Below are 20,065 nucleotides of genomic sequence, written 5' to 3'. Positions count from 1 at the left end.
ATATTTATTTTATTTTTATTTTTATGGCATGTTATACTCATGTCAGTGTTTATGACATTTATTACGGCATACTATACTATTAGTGACACTTTATGACATATATTTTTATGACAAAGATATTTTTATGACATTTTTTGACGTTATGCTGTGTATGTTTTTTTTATGACAAACTATACTGTGACATTTTTATTTGCTTAAAAAGATTTGTAAAAATAATTAATCAAATATCAAAACTGTGCTAATCAATTGTCTGTCCAGTAATTTTTGCAGGTCAGATTATAATGTTTTGATATGAAAAATGTGGCATCCAATATTAAATGTGACACACTCACTGCACTTCTCACTGCCCTTACAATAGTTGTATTTACCAATTTAATTCACTGATCGTAAGAATTCATACTCCTTTTTTATTACTATAGTGTGGATGAATACCTATCCTCTAATAGATGTTCAGCGTACCTTTAAAGTATGTTATGATGATACAGTTCCAGTGTTAAACTGTATAAAAATACAATGACACCAATTTAATGTTTGTAAACAAATTTTTACTGATACAGTTAAGAATATTGATACAGCAATGTAAAGCTACCATAATGCACATAACTATGGACTTATGAATCATAATGGGCACTAGATGGATTATAATAAATAGTTGAACACAACATCTGTACACAGAAACATTGCCCCATAATCCATAGAAATGTACATATACCAGTACAACATTTATATTTCCATAAATTTACGAATGACAAATCCTCCAAAATAAAATTGATATCCTCCATTTTTCTGCCTCGCTTTACTTCTATTTTTTGAAATAAACACAAGCAACTACTGAATTTATGAGGAATTATGTACAGGTTCCTAAACAAGAAACTCCATAAAGGCACAATTGTCTATACAACATGTACAAAAAAAAAAAGAAACTGTCTGGAGCTGACAAAAAGTAAAAATAAAATGATTGGTCATTATTATAATTATCATATGATTGCACATACAATATGAATGTCAGCATCTGTGCTTTGAAAGGTGATTTGCAACGAAACAAACCCCTGAAAAGTGTTTTCAGTCTTACAAAGTGACAAGAATTACAAAAAGAGAACAAGAAGAGCTTTCCACTTGGGTATTTTTAGGTGGCAATGACCAGTCTGTCTTCATCATCACTGGATACCTCATTATAGTCATCAAGTACCTTCTGCCAGCTGGTCACTGGCGGAGGTCGTGGAGGTGCTGAATCACCAGCGCCCTCAACTGGTGACTCCTTAGCACTTTCTGCTCGGTTCTCAGGAGCTGGTGATTGATGCTGCTGTGGAGATTTATCCCTTTCTTGCCTCTCAGTCTGTGTGAGCTCTGCTCTGCTGCTACCTCCGGGGCTAGCCCTGCTGCCTGAGGTCACTTCTGGACAGCTGCTGACCTTAAAAGGGGCGGGCGGTGAAGCAGGCATCATGCAGCTCCGCAAAGAACTGAGCCCATGTTCACTTTGAGATGACTGTGCTCCCAGAACTTCAGGGCTGCCCTGCCTCTCTGAGAACCCAGGGAGAGGACTTAGATTGGAGATGGGGCTGAGAGAAGGAATGATGGCAGGCAGGGCAATGTTAACTATCTGCAGACCTGGGACATGTGTCTGGGGGCCAGTGCTGCTTTGGGAGGTGGGGTTGGCAGCAAGAACCTGCAGCCCGAGGGTGGCATTGAGTGTGAGCCCTTGCTGGGGCAGCAGCTGGGTGGATGCCAGGCCTGTGTTGGTCAGCCCCATGAGGTTAAGTGTGTCCAGACCTACTGGCTGTAATGTTTGAGCCTGCAGGCCAGTGACCTGCCCTAAGGGGAAGCAGGGAACAACACTACTGATTGGTTCTTGGACCACAAGTGGCTGGGTTTGCAACCCCTCCGGATGGGGGGGAGTGTTGGGAGCTGGTAACGGGCTCGTGTTCCTGTGAATGACGCTCACTGCTGGGATAGTGAGCTGCACGGGGCCAGCTTGGATTGGTACAAAGGTGGAGTAAGCTGCCAGGCCAGCGGGCACCAGCTGGATCCCCCCAACTGGGACCATGCTGTAAGAGGAGCGAGAAGGCTGCTGGGAGTGCAGGGGCAGGTGACTGAACAGGTGTGTCTGCGTCTCTGTTCCTGGTGTTTGGGATAGACCCTGTGGGGGAAAGTGCATGAGACCTTGAGAGGCGTAAGAGGAAGTCTGAGTGCTCCGGTCCACTGGTATGCCTGATTCACTTGTTGCCACAGCAGGAGGCGTCGATGAGATGTCCTGTGAAAAGAGACAAAAATCAATCTTATTCTTTGTCTTCATTGTGGCACAGTCCTTGAGGGTTTAAACAGGGCTAATGTAAAATGGTTTTTGGATTAATTAACCAAGCCTAATCAGAATCAATAAGACTATTCACCTTTTTAAGTGCATTCACAGGAGCTTTGTGGAAGTGCCTCGCATGCAGGATTCAAAGTAAGGGTATGGATAGGAAAGAAAGGAGGAGGGCAGGGAGGGGTGGAGAGAGACACAATGAGAATACATGGGTCTCACCTGGCCTAGCTTGGAGCCCTTGCTTGGCACTGGGGGACTAGGGGGCACATCAAAGTCAGGGTAGTCGATGGACATCTGCCTGCATGGCGACACTGGGCTCATCATATGCACTGACTCTGTGTCTGAGGTGTAGAAGTCTGATGTTGTGGCAACAGGCGGAGGAGAGTAAGGGAGGGGCACTGAGCTGCAGCAGGACCCAGAGATGGATATCTGCTTGCTCAGGGATACGGGGCTCATCATGGGGACAGATTCTGAGTCTGATGTGTGGGGAGCCGGAGGCTGGGAGAGAGGAAGGGAGACTGAGCTGATTGACATCTGGGCTAGGAGGGCGCTAGGGGGGACTTCAGCCTCTTTGGAAGGGTTATGCTGCGGGCTGGCAGAGACAGAGGGGTTGGTGGACAGGCCAGACTCTGCCTGGCTGTCCTCCTCTTCCTCCTCATTGTCATCATTCTCCTCATCGTCAGGGCCATCGGAGTCATCACCATCTGAATCTTGGCGATCAGCGCTGCTCACCTGACTCCGGTCTCCTGTAGACGAGAGAATAAGTAAGAAGTGTTAAGTAAGTAAGTTGGTGTTCTGCAGAACATATGAGTCATCAGAGCTGGTATGAAAATATATAAACTTTTTGGTAGCACTGAACCACTTTCATTCATTAAAGATCCCGAGTTCCTTCCATACAGAGAGACAATCCACCACTATAAATACCATTCAGTGATGTTTTGTGCTGCAGTGCTATATGCCCTAGACCACCATACGCCCCTGAGCTCCATCGCAGGCAGAGGAGGAAAAACAAATATGCTCTTAAGAGACTGGGACCATAGAATGCTTTCAGGCAGCTCCTCTCTCTCTTTTTTTCTAAAATTAGATGCAGCAATTTCCTCTTTCTAAACGCTGTGCATGCCGCCCACATGCGCTTTGAGTTAACAGAGGAAGAAGCTGCATTTAGAATTTCTAATTAGACCATGGCAAAGCTATTGATCGACATAGCAACAGAGCACAAGCAGGGACAATCTGTGTTTTATATCTCATGCCATGAACAGAAAAAACTATTTACAGAAGGGCAATCCTGTTGTTTGAAACCAAAGCAAACAGGACCTGTCTGTATTAAGTCACTTTCTAACTGTAAATTAAACCCTTAATTTACAGAGAATAGTTCATTTTGTTTGATAAGGTTTTGAGCCCACAGCAATCCTTCTGTTTTTCCCTCTAGGCTAAGCCTGTGCAGTGAAGCACTGTACCTGAGTCCTCTGCATCCTGATCCTCAATGAGACCCTCAGGAACCCCCATCTCCATGCATTTCTTACTGTGGGCCTTGGATTTCATGTGCTTGGTCAGATTTCCTGCAAGAAGAGAGGCAGTGAGGTCTTGCGGGTGGGTAGAGCTCGAACAATAGCACAGAAGGAGTTTACGTAAGAGAATGCGGTCTTTGGGCAAGCTGTATGTAAAGGGTGAGTAACTGATAAAGACATTTTTAAATGAACGTGGGTTGCTCTGACACCGAGTACTGTTCTGCAGTGTGGCGTGGGTAGGCAAGTTCGATGAAGAAGGGTGAATCATACTGTCTTGGTTTAAGAGATGGTGAAAGAACATCTTTAATTTTATAAAAGGATGAAGATGAACTGTGGCAGTTCAAGGCTATTAAAATATATTGTTTCAAATGTAAATTTGGGTGAAAACAAATTGTGTGTTCAGATGTAAGATGAGTGTCTGCAAATATAATTTTATTTAAAATTGTGGTACCATAATTGTCATGGTGTACATGAATCCACCACCACAAATAGTGCAGTTCACTAGAGCAATTTTTCACCCACAAATTGATCATTTGTTTATCAAATACTCACCCCATCGAATTAGGGAAAACAGTTTTTCCCGAATGCTTCCAGAGTGAATCCAAAAACGGAGAAAATTATTGATGAATTAGAGTAAAAGGGAGTTTAACAAAAGCAAAACATCCATTTACAAACACTCACACAACTAGTGCAGAATAATACAACTCATTTATCCAATTAACATGGACCACTATGACTTAAATTCATCAAGAATATTCGCCTTTTTGGGATTCTTTGTTCATTGTGGAGGCATGTAAGAAAAAGTTTTCCTCATGAATTCAATGTAACACATAAAGATAAAGATAAAGCATCTCTATCACATCATGGTATATGTACAGAAGCACAGGTGCAGTGGCTTTTGATTTGTAGCATTGAACACTGATAAACTACCAAGCTCTAACCTTTTGTCTTGAAGGAGAAGTTGCAGTGGACACAGTGGTATGGCCGGACATCAGAGTGGGTGCGGATGTGTTTGCGTAGCATGCTTGGCTTCTTGCAGCGGATCCCACATTCCTCACAGATGTATTTACCGCGTCCACGCCCACGTACATAAACATACTCTTCATTAGATTTGTATCTGTGGGGTCAAAATAGCACCATCAAAAACACAGGAAATTGGAAGACAAACACATAAAACCAAGCAAATAAGATTTATATTTGTAATGTAATGTAAAATGAATTAATCGTTTACAAATCGTACCCGCCATCGAATATTTTGACCCGTCTTGGTTCTGTTTTAGATGCCATATCCTTGTCTGACTCATTGCTGGCCTGAGTTTCTGGTAGCACTTTACTTCTGGTTTCAACTGATGCAGACTTCTGGGTTATTGGCACCTGCAGAGAGAAGTGATTGATGTATTTATTGATCTGGGTTAAGAAAAAAAGGCAGCAATATATTAAAAAACAAAAAAAAACCTTTGCATTTCTTACCCTGGGCATGACGTCTTTCAGCTTGCCTGAGTAAGACAAGATGTCAGATTTCCCGCTGGTTCTTATGGCTGAGGTGTAGTGTATTTTCTTGGAGCTCTGCTTGGAGTCGAACAGAGACATGACCACCTTGGTGGGCAACCCGAGTGGGTTATGGTTGTTGGGGCTTACTGTCCAAACAGCATATGCAGAAGTCTTCAGGTCAGTCTGTGGAACATGAAGAGATTTCCTCTTCATCAAGAAACACCATGTGAAGGTGGTGGTAGTCTTCAGGCTGGGGAAAGACAGGCGATGACTGTCTTTGGTGTTAACCACAGACACAGATGTGGTCAGTTTTACCTGACCACCATGGAAACTGGAAGGTCTAAGTGGAGATTTGGCAGGAGTCCATCTCTGTTCCTCAGCTTTCTCTTGGGGCTTCAAAATGTTATGAGCTGGCATGGATGTGCTCTGGCTGCCAGGTGTAGTATTCAGTGCAGGGCCGGCCTCCTCGTGTATAACAGTGCTTGTGTCTTTATTCAGCCCAGTACTGTCAGGTGACATAGGCTTAACATCATCAGTAGCCTGTGAGTCCTTCACACCATCTGTTTTGACCTGTGGCAGAGGTGGGGCCTCAGTTTCAATGGGACTGTCTACCGGCTCAGTTGTGCAAACCTGCCTAACAAGTGTTAGCTTCCGCTGTCGGGTGACCTCTGACATCTTGGAATTAAGATAATTGACTGACCTGCCATCAGTTAGACAGGCCACACCATGCTCATCCTTTGCTCGTTTCTGGTGCTTTTCCATGTAGATGTCCAAGCTGTTGGCAGGTGACAGCATCCGTTTACTTGAGGCAGTGGGTTCCTGCTGTGGGCAAAGAGTTACTGATGCCAGTTTCTGTGTGCAATGTAATGACCCAAGAGAAGGTGCTCGTTCTCCAGTATTGTTATGAGTGCTCACTGTTTGAGTTGGAGGCCTATCCTTCTTTGCAGTTGGTACAGCATGAGCATCACTCTCTACACTGTGAGTGGATGAGTGGCTATTTTTATTGGACACAGAGGGGGCAGGGTGCATCTGCTCATGAGTTATGAGGATCTGTGGCAGTGGTGTAGTACCTGCTTGGGCCTGATCAAAAGGGTCCCTTTGCTGTTCACCTGACAAAACAACAGTCTGTGTCTTGATCTCAGAGGCCTGTTGACTGGGTTGACCAACATATACATTTTGGAGTACATCTGACGATTTTGAAACACTCAATATTGGATTGGCAATAGGTATTGTTAAAACTGGCAAGGCTATCTGAGTCCCCTGTGTGCTGGAGAATGAAAATGTTTGGCTTGCTCTCAGAGCGGGACACTGCAGTTGGTATTTGGGCACAAAACATTTCTTTTCTTCAGAGTCGGCTTGTTTGTTTTGGACATTCTCGCGGCAAACTAAGATCTGGCTCAGCGGTTGTTGTATCTTTTGGCATATTTGAACCCTTGATGTTTGATGCCAAGGGTGTGGAAGGCCATGAACTTGAGGCTGCTGAGCTGGGCTACCCAAATTAATGCTTTGCACCATTTGCTCATTCTTTTGCAAGGGTGCTTCTCCAGTATGCAGGATAAAAGGCTGAGCCATGGTGCGTCTATTGGCAATATGAATCTGCTGGGATCTATTCTGAGTTAAAGAGCTTACATTTGTAATGGGAGGTTTATCTAGTGGTATGACAGCTTTCCGAACAGGCTGCTGACTCTCGGGCCCTATCTTTAAAGACATTTGGCGAACTAATGGCCCCCGTCTCCTTTCAATAAGTGGCACCTGGGCGACTTGGGAGATTTGTCCAATTTTTGGCTGGCCAGCAGGTGACAGAGATCTGCTGGGAGATACATTGCCACAGTCAAAGGACTTGCTACGGTAGTCACATGAAATCTCCACGGAGGGTTGAGTACATGTGATCTGTTCAGATGCGGCACGCCTCATCATTCCAGGCACACCGAGGGTGTTGAAGGCTGTTGGCAAACCTTGAGGCTCTGGAATTTTGCTGACACACTCCCCCCTAGAGGGACTCTCGGACCTGGATGGCTCGTCTCTGTCAAATGAGGCTGAGATGCTGGAACATCGAGAAAGACTACTGTCCCTGCTGAGGCTTCGCGAGAGGCTGGACTCAAAACTGGATTCACCCGAGGAATGGTCCATTTGAGCAAGACGAATTCTTTTCTTTTTTGGCGGAAGTTTCTCTGCTGGTAACTTGGACAAACTCTCACTTCTCTGAGGCCAGCTGAACTGATCTGCAGGCTTATCTGCTGGCTCAGTAGTCTGTGTTTCATGTTCTCTGTCAGGCTCTTCCGTGACCAAAATCTCAGGAACTTGGATGTTATTTTGACGAACCAGACGAGACTGATGGACGGGAGTGGTGTTTTCACCAACTGCTGCTACTGATCCATCAGTGCATTGTTCCTTCCTTTGTTTTCCATAGTCAGCACTCTTGGGTTTGGACATTTTTTCATGGTAGCTGTCAGCCGAGACATTTGCTATTGCATCTGTTTTGAGCTTGTTGAGGGAATCCTTCTCTAAAATATCCACAGGAGAGGCCCTGTCGATAGAGTCGGTCTCAAATGAATTGGGTCTACTGAGAGAGTTGGTGTGTCTGATGACTGAAGTACCACTGCCTTGCCGTTGCAAGTCTCCTTTACTGGAGGTGCTGATCTGGGTCTCTCGTATTGGTGACAATCTGGAGTCTGAAGTATTAATACCTCTTGCTACGAGCTGAATCTGAGGTAGCTTTGTCTGGTTGTTTTTGGGCTGTATGTCTACTATTACAGCATGCTGAGTGAATGTCCGACTTGCCAGAGCTGTTGGTAGCTCAAAACTAACCGAACAAGGTGGAATGGTGTCAGTAGGAGACTGATCATCCTCATCTCCAACACTTTTCATTTTCCTTCTCTTCCTAATTGATGTCTGTTGATCAAGTATTCCTGAGCCACTAGTTGATCTGGGTGCTATGGGCTGCATTATGTTAACGTGAAACACATCTTGATCAGTTTCTTTAACTGTGTTTGGCTTGTTTTTTGGACCATGAAGCTCAGAGCAATAAAACTTCTTGTGAGTTTCAAAATTTTCTAACTTTCTGTACCGATTGCGACACGTTTCACACTCATACATTGTGCCTTTGTTCTGCTGAGGCTTTCTGTTTCTGTCCTGGCTGTGCTCAAAAGATCTACTCCTTTGCATCAGCTCTGTGGAACTGCTCTGACCATGATAGCCCTCATCCATGGAACGAACAGTAGGGAGGCCATGCCCCTCACTTGTGGTAAAATCCTCCACCGCTGCTTGTCTGACCAACATTCGAGAATGTATCGCTGGATTTGGGGTCGATGGGGCGGATGAAAAGACATCATCATTAAACGAACTAATTTTGTCATCAAATGACTGGCAGATTCGCAGAGGGTGGGGGAGAGGGGGAACATTAAGAGGAAGAGCAGAGTGTCCTGGTGTAGTAGGCATAGAGTTACTTCTTGTTATTGGCAAACAATCCATTGGCGGATATTGAGAAGGTACAGAGAGAAGAAATACTGGCTTTGATTTATCTGTAGGAGTGAACGGGGACTTGGGGATGTCTGAGCTGGAACTTGACCTTCTTCCCATTGGTTTAAGATCAAACTGAAAAGAGTCTTTAAATATGTATGACTTTGGGGAGTCTATGCTACCTCTCCTTGAGAGAGATGTCCTCCTTGGCTTCACACTGTCCAGCTGCTTGTTGTCAACTACTGCCTCATTATCAGATATCAACTTTGAAATCCGCTCTTCCAGAGAGAGTGCCTTGGCTTCTAATGGTGGACGCATCTGTCCGTCTGTGGTTCGTGGCTTCTGCTCAGCTGCTACATGCATTACTGTGGCAACCACAGGAGGGACAGTGGGAAGGGTGGGAAGGGTGTTCTTAGCGACGTCAATGTCCACTGGTGGAGTTATCTTAACGAATGGGCTGGGTGGACTCATTGCCTGGTCGGCACTTTCAGAACGTGAGAAGTAGCCAGAATCTGTACTTCCCAAACTGCGGGGGCTTAGTAGACACTTGACCTGCTGCTGTTGAGAAAAGTCTGTTGCTTGTTGCCTCTGAAGCTGAGCATGTCCGCTTAACAGTGGAGACTTGCACTGCTGGTCTTCATCCTCACTCACAGTATCTAGTGAGGGATTTGTGCCATCCACCTCTTTCAGAGATGAGAGGAGTGTGAGGCTTGATCTCATGCTGGCAGTCTGAAACTCTCGTTGCCGTTGTGCAGCCGCTTGCTCAGGTGCTGCACATGTGACTCTTGGACTATCTGCCCTCAGAGGGGAGACATTAACCGGGTATACAACGACTTTTGGAAGTGCAGCTGTCACTTTGGGCTCATGCGCCCTCTGACCTGGGGCTGGTTTAACGGACTCAAACACACCTGATGAGTCCACTTCCACTTGACTTGCTTGGGTTGTACCTGCACACTGTAAACTATTTTCAGACAAAGCTGCCACACTGCTCTGTGATGAGTCTGGGTCCAAGTCTGCAGTGCTACCATCCTCGTCACTGTCACCGCTCTCCTCCGCCTCTGAATGCGTTCCTGCGGCTTTGTCAGATTCTTGAGAGAGCGATCCACCTCCAGATTCAGAGCGTGCAATGAGACCCAGTTTTATAGCATGAGCGTGTGACTTCTTGTGCTTGTACAAGTTGCTCTTGGTTTTGAAAGAGAAGCCACAAGTAACACAGGGGTACGGCCTTTCTCCTGTGTGAGACCTGATGTGTTTGAGCAGTACGCTGGGTTTTGCACACGCCCGGTTGCAGTATTCACAGACGTACTTTCCGGGCTTCTTAGGCTTTTGGTCCTTTGAAACCTGATCAGCACCAAAGTTCATTACAGTGGTCATCTGAACTTGGTTGCTGCCAGGTGTAACTGGGACCTGAATGGTGCTGGGAACACTTGCTGAGAGGGACTGGCATGTGTGCACGACTGGTGGTTGGCTTTGTGGCAAAGCGTTGGAGCCTGAGGGAACAGGTGCATGGGTTATAGTGGATGGTCCAGTGTTAAAGCTCATGTGCAAGCTGGGCTTTTCTGGATTTGAAGCAACAGGCATAAAATGCGGTGTAGCGAGCGGAGAGGACTGCATGGCTGTGCCCTGTGGAGATGTCTGCACATTTCCCTGTAGAGGTGCTGCAATGCCTATAAAGTTTCCTTGCTTGTCAATATAATAAGTCTGCATATGGGAAGGTTGGTTCTGGAGACCAACATTGACAGCTGGCATTGTTGTTAATTCACCACTAGATTGAGCATTAAGGGTGGAGGCTGGTTTTCCAATGGCTGTGACCTGCAAGGAGTTTTTCCTCTCAGCCAGTGTACTAAAGTCAGGCTCCATGGCCTTGAGTAAAACATCAAGCGGAGCACTGCTGTGGTAAGGGTCTCCCTCAAAGCTGGGGTCTCGGCTCTTGCTGTCTTTGGGCTGTGACGCTTTACTCAACGAGCCCTCCTCACCATCAGTGGGCTCAATGGATGGCGGTCTAGAAGATGTTTCTTCCTGCTTCAGCCTTTCAGCGTCGGTGGAAGGTGACCCCTTGTGAGGGGATGCTGTAACTGGTTGAGCATACTGTGGGTCTATTTTCCCAGTGGGTGATGCTGAAGGATTGTGGGAAGGACTGTTGACGGAGGAGCAGCAGGAAGAGGGTGTAGTTTTCGTGGCCGATACTCCGTGGAGTGCAGTTTCAGATGTTTTTAACTGCAGAGGCTTCTTCACCGGAGATTTGGGAATTTTCTCTAGCCGATTCTCTGCAACAACCTTTTTCCTCTTCAGGCCTTTTATGTTATCTGCATTTCTCCGACTGCTTTCAGATATCCCTATGGGAGAAAGAGACAGAAAAGCACAGTTAATACAACACCATCTTTCTCCAAACTTTTCCTAGCACTCACATACCATATGGGCAGAGTGAGCTCTAAAGTCCCCTCTGAGAAAATGAAGTCTCTTTCCTGTGCTGCATTGTTAAAGTGTCGTTATTGGCTTATGAAACTAATAGCATTTAAATAAAAAAATAGACTGCAGATAATTTCCAGCATATCGTATTTAATTTAGAGGTCAAAACTTTTAGACATTTAGTCATACTGCCTTTTTCCAAATTAGTAAAATTGTGGAGACAGGGGAGCCCTTCAAAAACCAAAGCTATGGCACTTGGTCTTGTGTTTTTTTTTTTGTTTTTTTTTAAACATAACAGACATTTTAATATCAGTTATATTTAATCAAATTTTCATTCCTAGTTTGCATTTACAGTTAAGCACGTGGAAGAAATATTTTTCTCCCCAATAATAAATGAACAAGTTATTTTATCTTCAACATTCAACACACATTGATAAACACCAACTGATCAATTATAAAATCTAATTACAATTCTTCTCATTAGTCACAGTTGCTTTACAACATTTCTCTGCAGAGATAATATTACTTTCTTAAGCCAAAAAAGCAAACAAGTACTGTTTCAATAACTACAGTATTTTGAATTATTTTTATATATGTAGTACCAGTGTCCAAAATGAACTTTTTGACTCACTGGCCAAATGGCTAGTGAATGTTCAAACTTTATCAGCCACTCAGTAGATTACCATTGTTTTTTTGGCTGGTGAGTGCAGCAAGGTTACTGGCCACTTGCTTATTTTACTAGCATTTGGCTAGTGTTAATTTTGGACCCTGTGTAGTATCATTGAATTAGACAACCTTTATTAATTGCTATTGTGAAAAGTTAAATATGTTTAAAGCTTTAGTTGGATACTTTTATCAAAATATATATTTTTTGCCATATTTCCTGAAACTGTCACTATATTCAAACAGTACAACATGAGACAATAATCTGTGAAAAGAAATCATGTCTCTCCTCCTCTTCGTATTTGCTACAGTCTACCGCAGCACAGGGAAAACAACCAATCAGAGCCAAGGAGACCCTAACTCAGCTGTCAATCATCTCAATCACTTCCCGTGAACTTCAGTTAAACTGTCAAACTCGGCAGCACTGTTCAAATAACCAAGATTCTGTTACTGCACTGCCTATTTCTCACCATAACTGTTTTCAGATACATTTTTTAGTGTACTGTTTAGCTGTGAAATGTGAAAGTTTGTGGCCACCATGTCGGAATCAGTCGAGCTGAAACGAAGCACTGCCCTCTGGCTGGATCAACTTTCTCATTTTACAGCTAAACTGCACACTAAAACCATTTGAGGCAAGAGATACGCAATGCAGTAACGCAATCTTAATTCATATTTGATCAGCGCTGCCTAGTTTGACAGTTTGACTACAGTTCATGAGCAGTGATTGACATGATGACAGCTGTGTTTGAGACTCCTTGGCTCAGATTGTTGTTTTCAGCCATATGCAGTCGGCCAATATAAACAGTTCTGCCATTAGAGGCAGAGGAATATGAATTTTTTTTTTTACAGATTATACATCTCAAGGGATTTCAATAATTGACCATTGAACAGTTAAATAGAATATTTTTGACTGGTTATGCATGATGGTCTTTGGGTTAATTTTGCTACCCTTCAGTTTACTGCACCGCGCACCATCTGGAACTGGTGGGAGACAGACAACTGCCTAGCCATGTTAACATGCAGAAACATAGTTTCCACTCCCTGCCCGCTGGTCTACACTGATTGGCTAACTTAGCCTTGGCAGCTCTGCACTGCACACCAGTGGTGCTGGGTGGGAGCTAAGTTAGATGGTGGCACTGATCATTCGCAACTACCACCAGTAACAGTAGTGTGGTGGGACAACATTACTGCAGGAACATTGTGCCCGCCCTCCAATCTCCCCCCAGGTCGCCCTGCTGGGTAAGTGGCTAAATTTTGAGCCACAAACCCCCTTTAGCATCACTGTTACCTCTGTTAGCAGTGCCAGAACTGCTTGTGGTGCTAACATAGTTAACAATGCTACAGGGGGTTTGTGGATCAAAATTAAGTTGCTTACTCAGCGGAGCTTTATGGGGTGAGACCAGAGGGTGGTCACAATCTTTCCGCAGCAACATTGTCCCACCTCCGGGATGCCGAATCGGTGGTAACTGCCAATAATCAGCGCCACCATCTAACTTAGTTCCCACCCGGCACCACTGGTGTGCAGTGCACAGCAGCCAAGGCTGGCGTTAGCTAACAGCTAAATAAAAGGCAAGACATTTACATTACAAAACATTAAAATTTAACCTAATAAATTATCACTTTGAAGTGTGGCACTAAAGCTCAGAGTCAATGGAGAAGAAAAGTCCTCTTGTATTTCACATCATTTTATGTTTCTTTTATATTGAAAACAAATATGTGTCATGTGGGCTCCTACTGTGTGGATAATGGTGACAGTTTCAGTAAATATGATTAAAAAAAACTTTATTGTTATAAAAGTTACCAACTAAAGCTTTAAGCATATTCAAGTTGAATGATTCTGTGCTCTATCAGCTGTGTATGGTGACAAATTTACACTGCTGAACTTTCAGACTGAATCAAAGCTATTATTCTTGTTTGAATTGTTTCCTTATAGAGCCATTCAGTCGTTCTTGAAACCTGCAATTTAATGCTGATGAACATACCGAATAATTATACTGCAGTGCAATTACATAATTGATATATAACATCCATAAATGTTATATAAGACAAAATCTTGTACTTGACAGCTGTTTAAGTGTTCAAAAGATAAAGAGCATAATCTTCCACATTGAATTTCTGAAAAGCTTTTACTGAAGCTGAACACCTTTACTTTTTATTTTTATAGTTTTTTTTTTTTCTTTTTCAATAACTTTTGTGTTGAAATTAGATGGGGGCATATTTTATAATTTAGACACGTCACCCTTTTATTTATTTGCTGTGTGATTAACACCACAAAGGCCCACGCTTCATTACATAAGATTGTCGATGTACGGAGGCTCGGCTGATCGGGGAATGTAAGTGCTTTTGAAACTGCATTCCAACAATAAAGCAGTGCTGTTTTGAAAAGGGCGCACCCATACCATGGTGTCCCATAATTTGTCTAGTTGGCCCTGCCACAGTGATTCATGTGTGTGTGTTTAAGGACATGTTGCATAAGGTTAGCAGTGTCCTGTCACAGTTTCCTGGCTTGTGTAGGTATTTCCCAAGATGAGGTCAGGGTTCCTTCAAGGTCTCTAGTATAATTAGATTGAGGAACGCCTTGTCTTTACATAAGTTAATCCATTCTCCACGCAAACATGCAACCATTTTAAAGCGGCACACAACCCAATGTAACACGCTCTCAAAGCAAACCCTGTGATTTTTTAATGACTGGCCTGACAGAGGAACAGATTTGTATCAACTGCTGCTGAAGGACATGGGAAAAGGATTAGCTCTTCCTACTAGTCTGCAAAATAGATTCCATGATTCACCACAACTTTTCCATCATAAAAAAAGGCACTTCACAAACAAACATTTATCACTGTCTTTCTTCAGCTGCAACTTTTATTGTTAAAAACAGTTGTTTAGGCGATCATCGGATAAAAATAAAAATCATCCAATCAGCAAATTCTGCTTGATATTATTTGCCTCCCTTCTCTAACTATTATATCACTACATGAAGGTTGTGGTTTTAATTATTGTAAAATAAGGTCATGCCTTAATGATAAAGTGTGAAAGAGCTTCTGACAGAATTAACTTCCTTTAAAAGGCAGTTGTCAGAGGGATTAACCTCTGACATGGACATTAGTACCTCCTGTACTTTGAGAGGGGGATTGAGATATTCTTATTTGTTCTCTTTCTATTTAGCGTCTCCACCCAGCCTCAATTACAGTGGATAATTCAATCAAAGCTTGCATGTCCTGCAAATAAGCTGGATGTTTGTTTTTTTAAAAGGACAATGCTGCAGCCATGACTTAAGATCAGCTTTGACAGAAACCACGAAGCTGCCTCAGCTCAAACAAACTGACTTTTCTATTCTTCTCTTGAATGCAGTTACATAACAACTCACTTAACAACAGAAAAATGTTCCTCATGTGTGTCACAATGGCGCTGCTGTAGTGTTACTGCAATACTAGGTTCTTCAAAGATCACTGTGTGTGTATACATCAACTTTAATTTACAAGAAAGTGATTTTCTCAAATGATTAAGGCTTGAAATGTTACGATTTTTCCAATTTTCTGGATAAAGATTTATTTCTGTGATGAAAATAATTTAACTGCAGTGTAATCATTTAACTTTCTGCAGAATGTGAATTAAAATTTAGAATTATGACGGGTCACTGCTAAAACAAAAGAGCACATTAAGATATTTAAAACAAAGTTTGTACCACCACAAACCTAAAACCCTGCTACTGTTAAAATATTTACTCAGGTATGTAGAAGCTAAATAAAACTTTTTTATTACAAAAAGTATTTATAGTAAATATTATTCTTTAACTTCACTCACTGGTAAATAAAGGACATAAAAATCAATAATGAAGTTCAATTTAAAAAAATAAATGATCAAAATTCCGATAAACCAATACTGCAGGGATAAAATCATTAACATTTGTAAATTACATTTATTTTGGGCATTTAGTGAGAAACCTATTCTAGGTTAAACTGTTCATTTTAAACTACCAGGTGTTGAACAAGAACGAAACCCTACTCAAACAAACTTCCATTTAAATAAAAGAGAAAACATTTCACCTATTTCTTCTTAAAAAAAAAAAAGTATTAACTTTTCATTCAGGGTCTTGATAAAACATCTCTTACCTTTCTGTGAGCCTTTGGGGTCTTTAAGTTCTTTCTGCGCCTCCTCAATTTTATCTGTAAGACAAGAACAGAAAGCTTTTTCAGCACAGATGCACACAGAGTCTCGCTGCACAGCGCAGGCAGTGCAGAATGTAACTAATGATACTGGGGATGCTTCCCACACGGCTGCAGCACGATGAAGGTCTTTCAAATGAAAAACAGATATTCTTCCATAGCTCAGAGAGAGTGCACTATTCCATTATGGAAACTACTGTAATTATGAGTCGGGGGGGGCTTGTGTGCACACAATAACACAACCAGGCAAGCACACCCACTTACAGAAATACCAGTGAGAGTATGTATGATACACAGGTTAAGTTTGCAAACAAGTCAGCGCGGTGAGTTCACTCTCATTATCACAGAGTGAGCAGTCACCCACTGATCAATCTGCATATTTAAACAGCATTTACACCCCTCGGGGACCTTCCTCTATACGTCACAGTCCTCACCCACAATGCATCAGGTGAAGAACCTGTTTCTGTATAAACCATATGGATGTGTGGGAGGTGGCGCAGTGTTTACCGTGTGTTACTGTAATCAATATTAATTACATACGCTGGCTCAGCGTGGCGTGAATGGGTTGTACGCAGTGGAGGAGAGGCTCCTGCAGGGTCACTACCACAGGCTGTGGGAGTGTGTGTACATACATGCACGTCCAAGGCTCATTAGTTTAACGCATGTATCTCTTAGTGCTGTCATCAGTGGCGTGGGCTTTGTTTCAATACTGGGGGGACGCACGTGAAGCGGTGGTTTGAGGGCACAGTATCTCTTTGGTTTAAAAAACTGTTTGTGAATAATACAATTCCCTCGATATAAGAAATATTTACATTGCAAACTCTAGTTTAACACCTTTTTTAATCACTTTTTGTTTGAGGAAATCCAGCAGCTTTTTTGTATTTTGTCCTATTTTTCTTTTCACTTTTTGTTCTGTGAAACATATTCTGCTCACCACAAGACAATTTTGTTTACTGTAAACTGCAGTAATCAGTTTCTTATGTGCAAAAGCATTTAACAACATGAAAAATTACAACCCTGATTCCACAGAAGTTGGGATGCTGTGTAAAACATAAATAAAAACTTTTTTTTTTCAATGCAGCTATTCACATGAAATTTAGACAAGATATTGGTATTACCTCAGTAAAACACTGATAATGAAAAGGTAACATTTCTACCCATAAACATTGTGTGCAATAAAGTATAATGACACAGGGAGAAAAAAAGCCTGCTAACTGAAATTTATTTAATATTTGGAGAGGCCCTTGTTTGCAATGCCAGCCTCAGGACACTTCCTGTATGAAGAAACTAATCCCTCACAGTGTTCCTTCCTCCACACAGTCGTTAAATCTTGGAGATTTTGGGGGGCCCACTGGTGAGTCTTGAGAAAGAAATTTTGCTTTCAAAACTTTCCCACTTACTCAGTGTTGTTACAGGAAAAGGTTGCAGAGATCAAATTAAGAATGAGTGTATATTTAGAAAAAAATAATAAAGTTTTTCAGTTTAAACATTAAATATCTTGCCTCTCAACTGTTTTCCATTGAACAGAGGTCGAAATTGATTTGAAAGTCTTTGCATTCTTACTTTATTTTACATTTTACACAGCGTCCCAACTATTTTAGAATCAGGGCTGTAGTTTAAACCAATCTGCTTTTTTGTGTAAATCAGTAAAAATAAAAACAATGTGCCTTCTACATGTTTAAGTGCAACTGTGTGTGCAACACACTCACACTGACCGCAGAGGAAAATGGGCGATTACTGGAGAAGCCCGGCATGTTTCCGCCTCCCATGACCATGGAAACTAGATGGAAAAATAAACCCTCTGTGGCTTCTGTGCCCTGCATATGACATTACAGTACACGACGAGTCCTCGAGGACCAATGGTAACAATTTTGTCCTAGATTGCACAAACGTTAATGGAGGGTGAAAGAGGATGTTCATCTGTGGTTCCCAAAAATCACAGCGCGGTGCCGGGAATACTCAGAGGAGGGGGTGGACATGAGTGGGCCACAGAAGAGGTCAGTAGATTATGTCATCATATGTGTGTGTGTTTGTGTGTGTGTGTGTGTGTGTTACTACAGTCACACCCTTCTCCATCTCTCTCTCTCTGCATCCCAGGCACACGCCACGGATTACATAATGCGTCCCCACCCCTCCCTGCGCTGCCGTGGAGCAAAACAAAGGCACCCTGCCAGCAGAAACACAGCAACTGAGGCTCATGAGGAGAGAGAGGGTGTTTGTTTATGTCTTTGACGGTAAGGTATGTGTGTCTTTCTGCATATAAATGATCATGTGAACGCCCTCCTATAAAAAGAATCAGGTAGGTTGGGTTTTCCTGGCAGTGACAGAGAGAGGATCCCGAAGCTTCCCTCACGGGTTACCACGACTCGACCTCACAGCTTCCTCAAGTAAATGTCTGTTATTGCAAAAACCAATTTGAGATAATAAATGCTTATTTAAGTGGTTAGAAGATTTGGAGGTATTTTTTTGCGAGCATATGCTTCATTGTTTGCACAGCTTGATACATATGTCTCGTATTAGACCGCACTGGCAAACCGAGGCGCAAGTGATTACTGCCCAACAAAAATCTTATTAGTGGTTGTGTATGGTAGGAGACCAGAGTGTAAGCTATTATGGATCGGATTGCATTTCTTACATAACAAGCCACAAAGAGGACCCCTCACGCTGAATGACACCCATGGAGCGAAGCTCTGGAGCATGGAAAAGAACAGGAAACACCCAAATCAGTGGAAAGGGACAAGGCAGCCTAAAAAAAAAAAAAAGGATAAAAAATATTCCACGCACAGTGCCCGAGTTATTAAGACAGCAGGAAATGATTATAGGGTCGTTCATATTTCCCTTATTATGGCTGTTGGGGTTGCTGAAGTGGTCTGGGTGATGTTACGCTGCATATTTTACTGCGGACGCTTCGAGATGCCATATGAAATTCGTGTAATTGCCCTTTGACCACGTGGGAAACAATAAGAGGAATGTACACAAATGTTTTGCATGTTGCTGGTGATGAAAACCAGAGCGCTCTGATGAAAACATGACCACGAAATTTGAGGCAAACACAGTTTGAGGGCACTAAACACAAAGACGGTCCCACTTATAACTAAACTGTTTACAAGTGTGGTCTTAGACAAAACTTAGGAATACTGTGCTTAACATTCTGCAGACAAGTCACACTGTAAGTCTTTTTGTTAGAGCGCCTTCCAACCAATAAATGGCGCAAAAAAATTACATGGCTTAGTGAATGCTTTAAAGCTTGGATAGTTGCCATAGTAACTTATGTCCAAATCCTTATCCTAAATAGCCCATAAATTAAGAAATAGTAATCCAACATAATTCATTATGCATCAACATGAATAATTAAATATTCTTAAGCAAGGACATATTAACTTAGTGACAGGCCTAGTTTTGTCACTACGACAGTTAGACCACACATGGCAGGCTTACAGATATGCTAGCATCATGTTAAAAAAGTCAAACATCTGGTGTGGTTTACAAATTCACAAAGATGACCCCAAAAAGTCTGAGTGCCAGATTTGCCAAAGGAAACTTTCATATCACAAATCTACAGCCACCTTAACAAATCACTTGAAAACTGTAAGTAACAGCAGAGTGGTCTTGCAAAGTATTCTTTTTTCTAACTATTATGGCTAATGTTACTGCGACCTGCATGCCAACAAGCCCCTTTTACACTGCCTGCCTGTGCCACTGCCTGAATTCCGCATTGTTGTTCCGCCTCGCTGTTCAATAAAAAAAAGTCTGATTGCGGAATGGGGAGCAGAGTTGTCACGCCTTAAAGCCGGCAAGGGAGGAAATAACAGTGTCTGTGTCTGTAAGAGACAGCTGACAGGACAGGATCGTGGACGTGACGAGCGTGACGTTTTAGTGATGCGTTGTGCGTGGGACCCACTGCCAGCAGGTTTAAAAAGCAGCTGATAGCAGTTAGCAGCTAACTCAAAAAAGAGGCACAACGGACAAAGATGTCTGCCAGTTGGGGAAACTATGATGTCCAGGAGCACGACCTCTGCGTAAAAAGGCCTGAAGTAGCTATTGTCGCATTATTTTAGGTGCGTCAA

General features: G+C 42.7%; 1 protein-coding gene across 5 annotated transcripts in view; it reads right to left on the bottom strand.

Annotated features, from left to right (window-relative positions):
* Positions 1 to 321: 321 nt before the first annotated feature.
* hivep1 (HIVEP zinc finger 1) overlaps positions 322 to 20,065 on the bottom strand; it is a 70,711-nt gene continuing 50,967 nt past the window's right edge. For all 5 annotated transcript variants that reach the window (XM_050034111.1, XM_050034109.1, XM_050034112.1 and 2 more), the window contains 7 exons: positions 15,945 to 15,998; positions 5,281 to 11,096; positions 5,051 to 5,184; positions 4,752 to 4,927; positions 3,760 to 3,861; positions 2,522 to 3,048; positions 322 to 2,251 (listed from right to left, as the gene is read on the bottom strand). In XM_050034111.1, coding sequence (XP_049890068.1) covers positions 1,127 to 2,251; positions 2,522 to 3,048; positions 3,760 to 3,861; positions 4,752 to 4,927; positions 5,051 to 5,184; positions 5,281 to 11,096; positions 15,945 to 15,998 — 7,934 coding nt within the window. In that variant the 3' untranslated portion in view covers positions 322 to 1,126. The remainder of the gene's footprint in view (positions 2,252 to 2,521; positions 3,049 to 3,759; positions 3,862 to 4,751; positions 4,928 to 5,050; positions 5,185 to 5,280; positions 11,097 to 15,944; positions 15,999 to 20,065) is intronic.

This window comes from Epinephelus moara, chromosome 22, assembly GCF_006386435.1.
Source record: "Epinephelus moara isolate mb chromosome 22, YSFRI_EMoa_1.0, whole genome shotgun sequence".
Classification (NCBI taxonomy): Eukaryota; Metazoa; Chordata; class Actinopteri; order Perciformes; family Serranidae; genus Epinephelus; species Epinephelus moara.
This window is presented reverse-complemented; position numbering and strand designations above follow the sequence as displayed.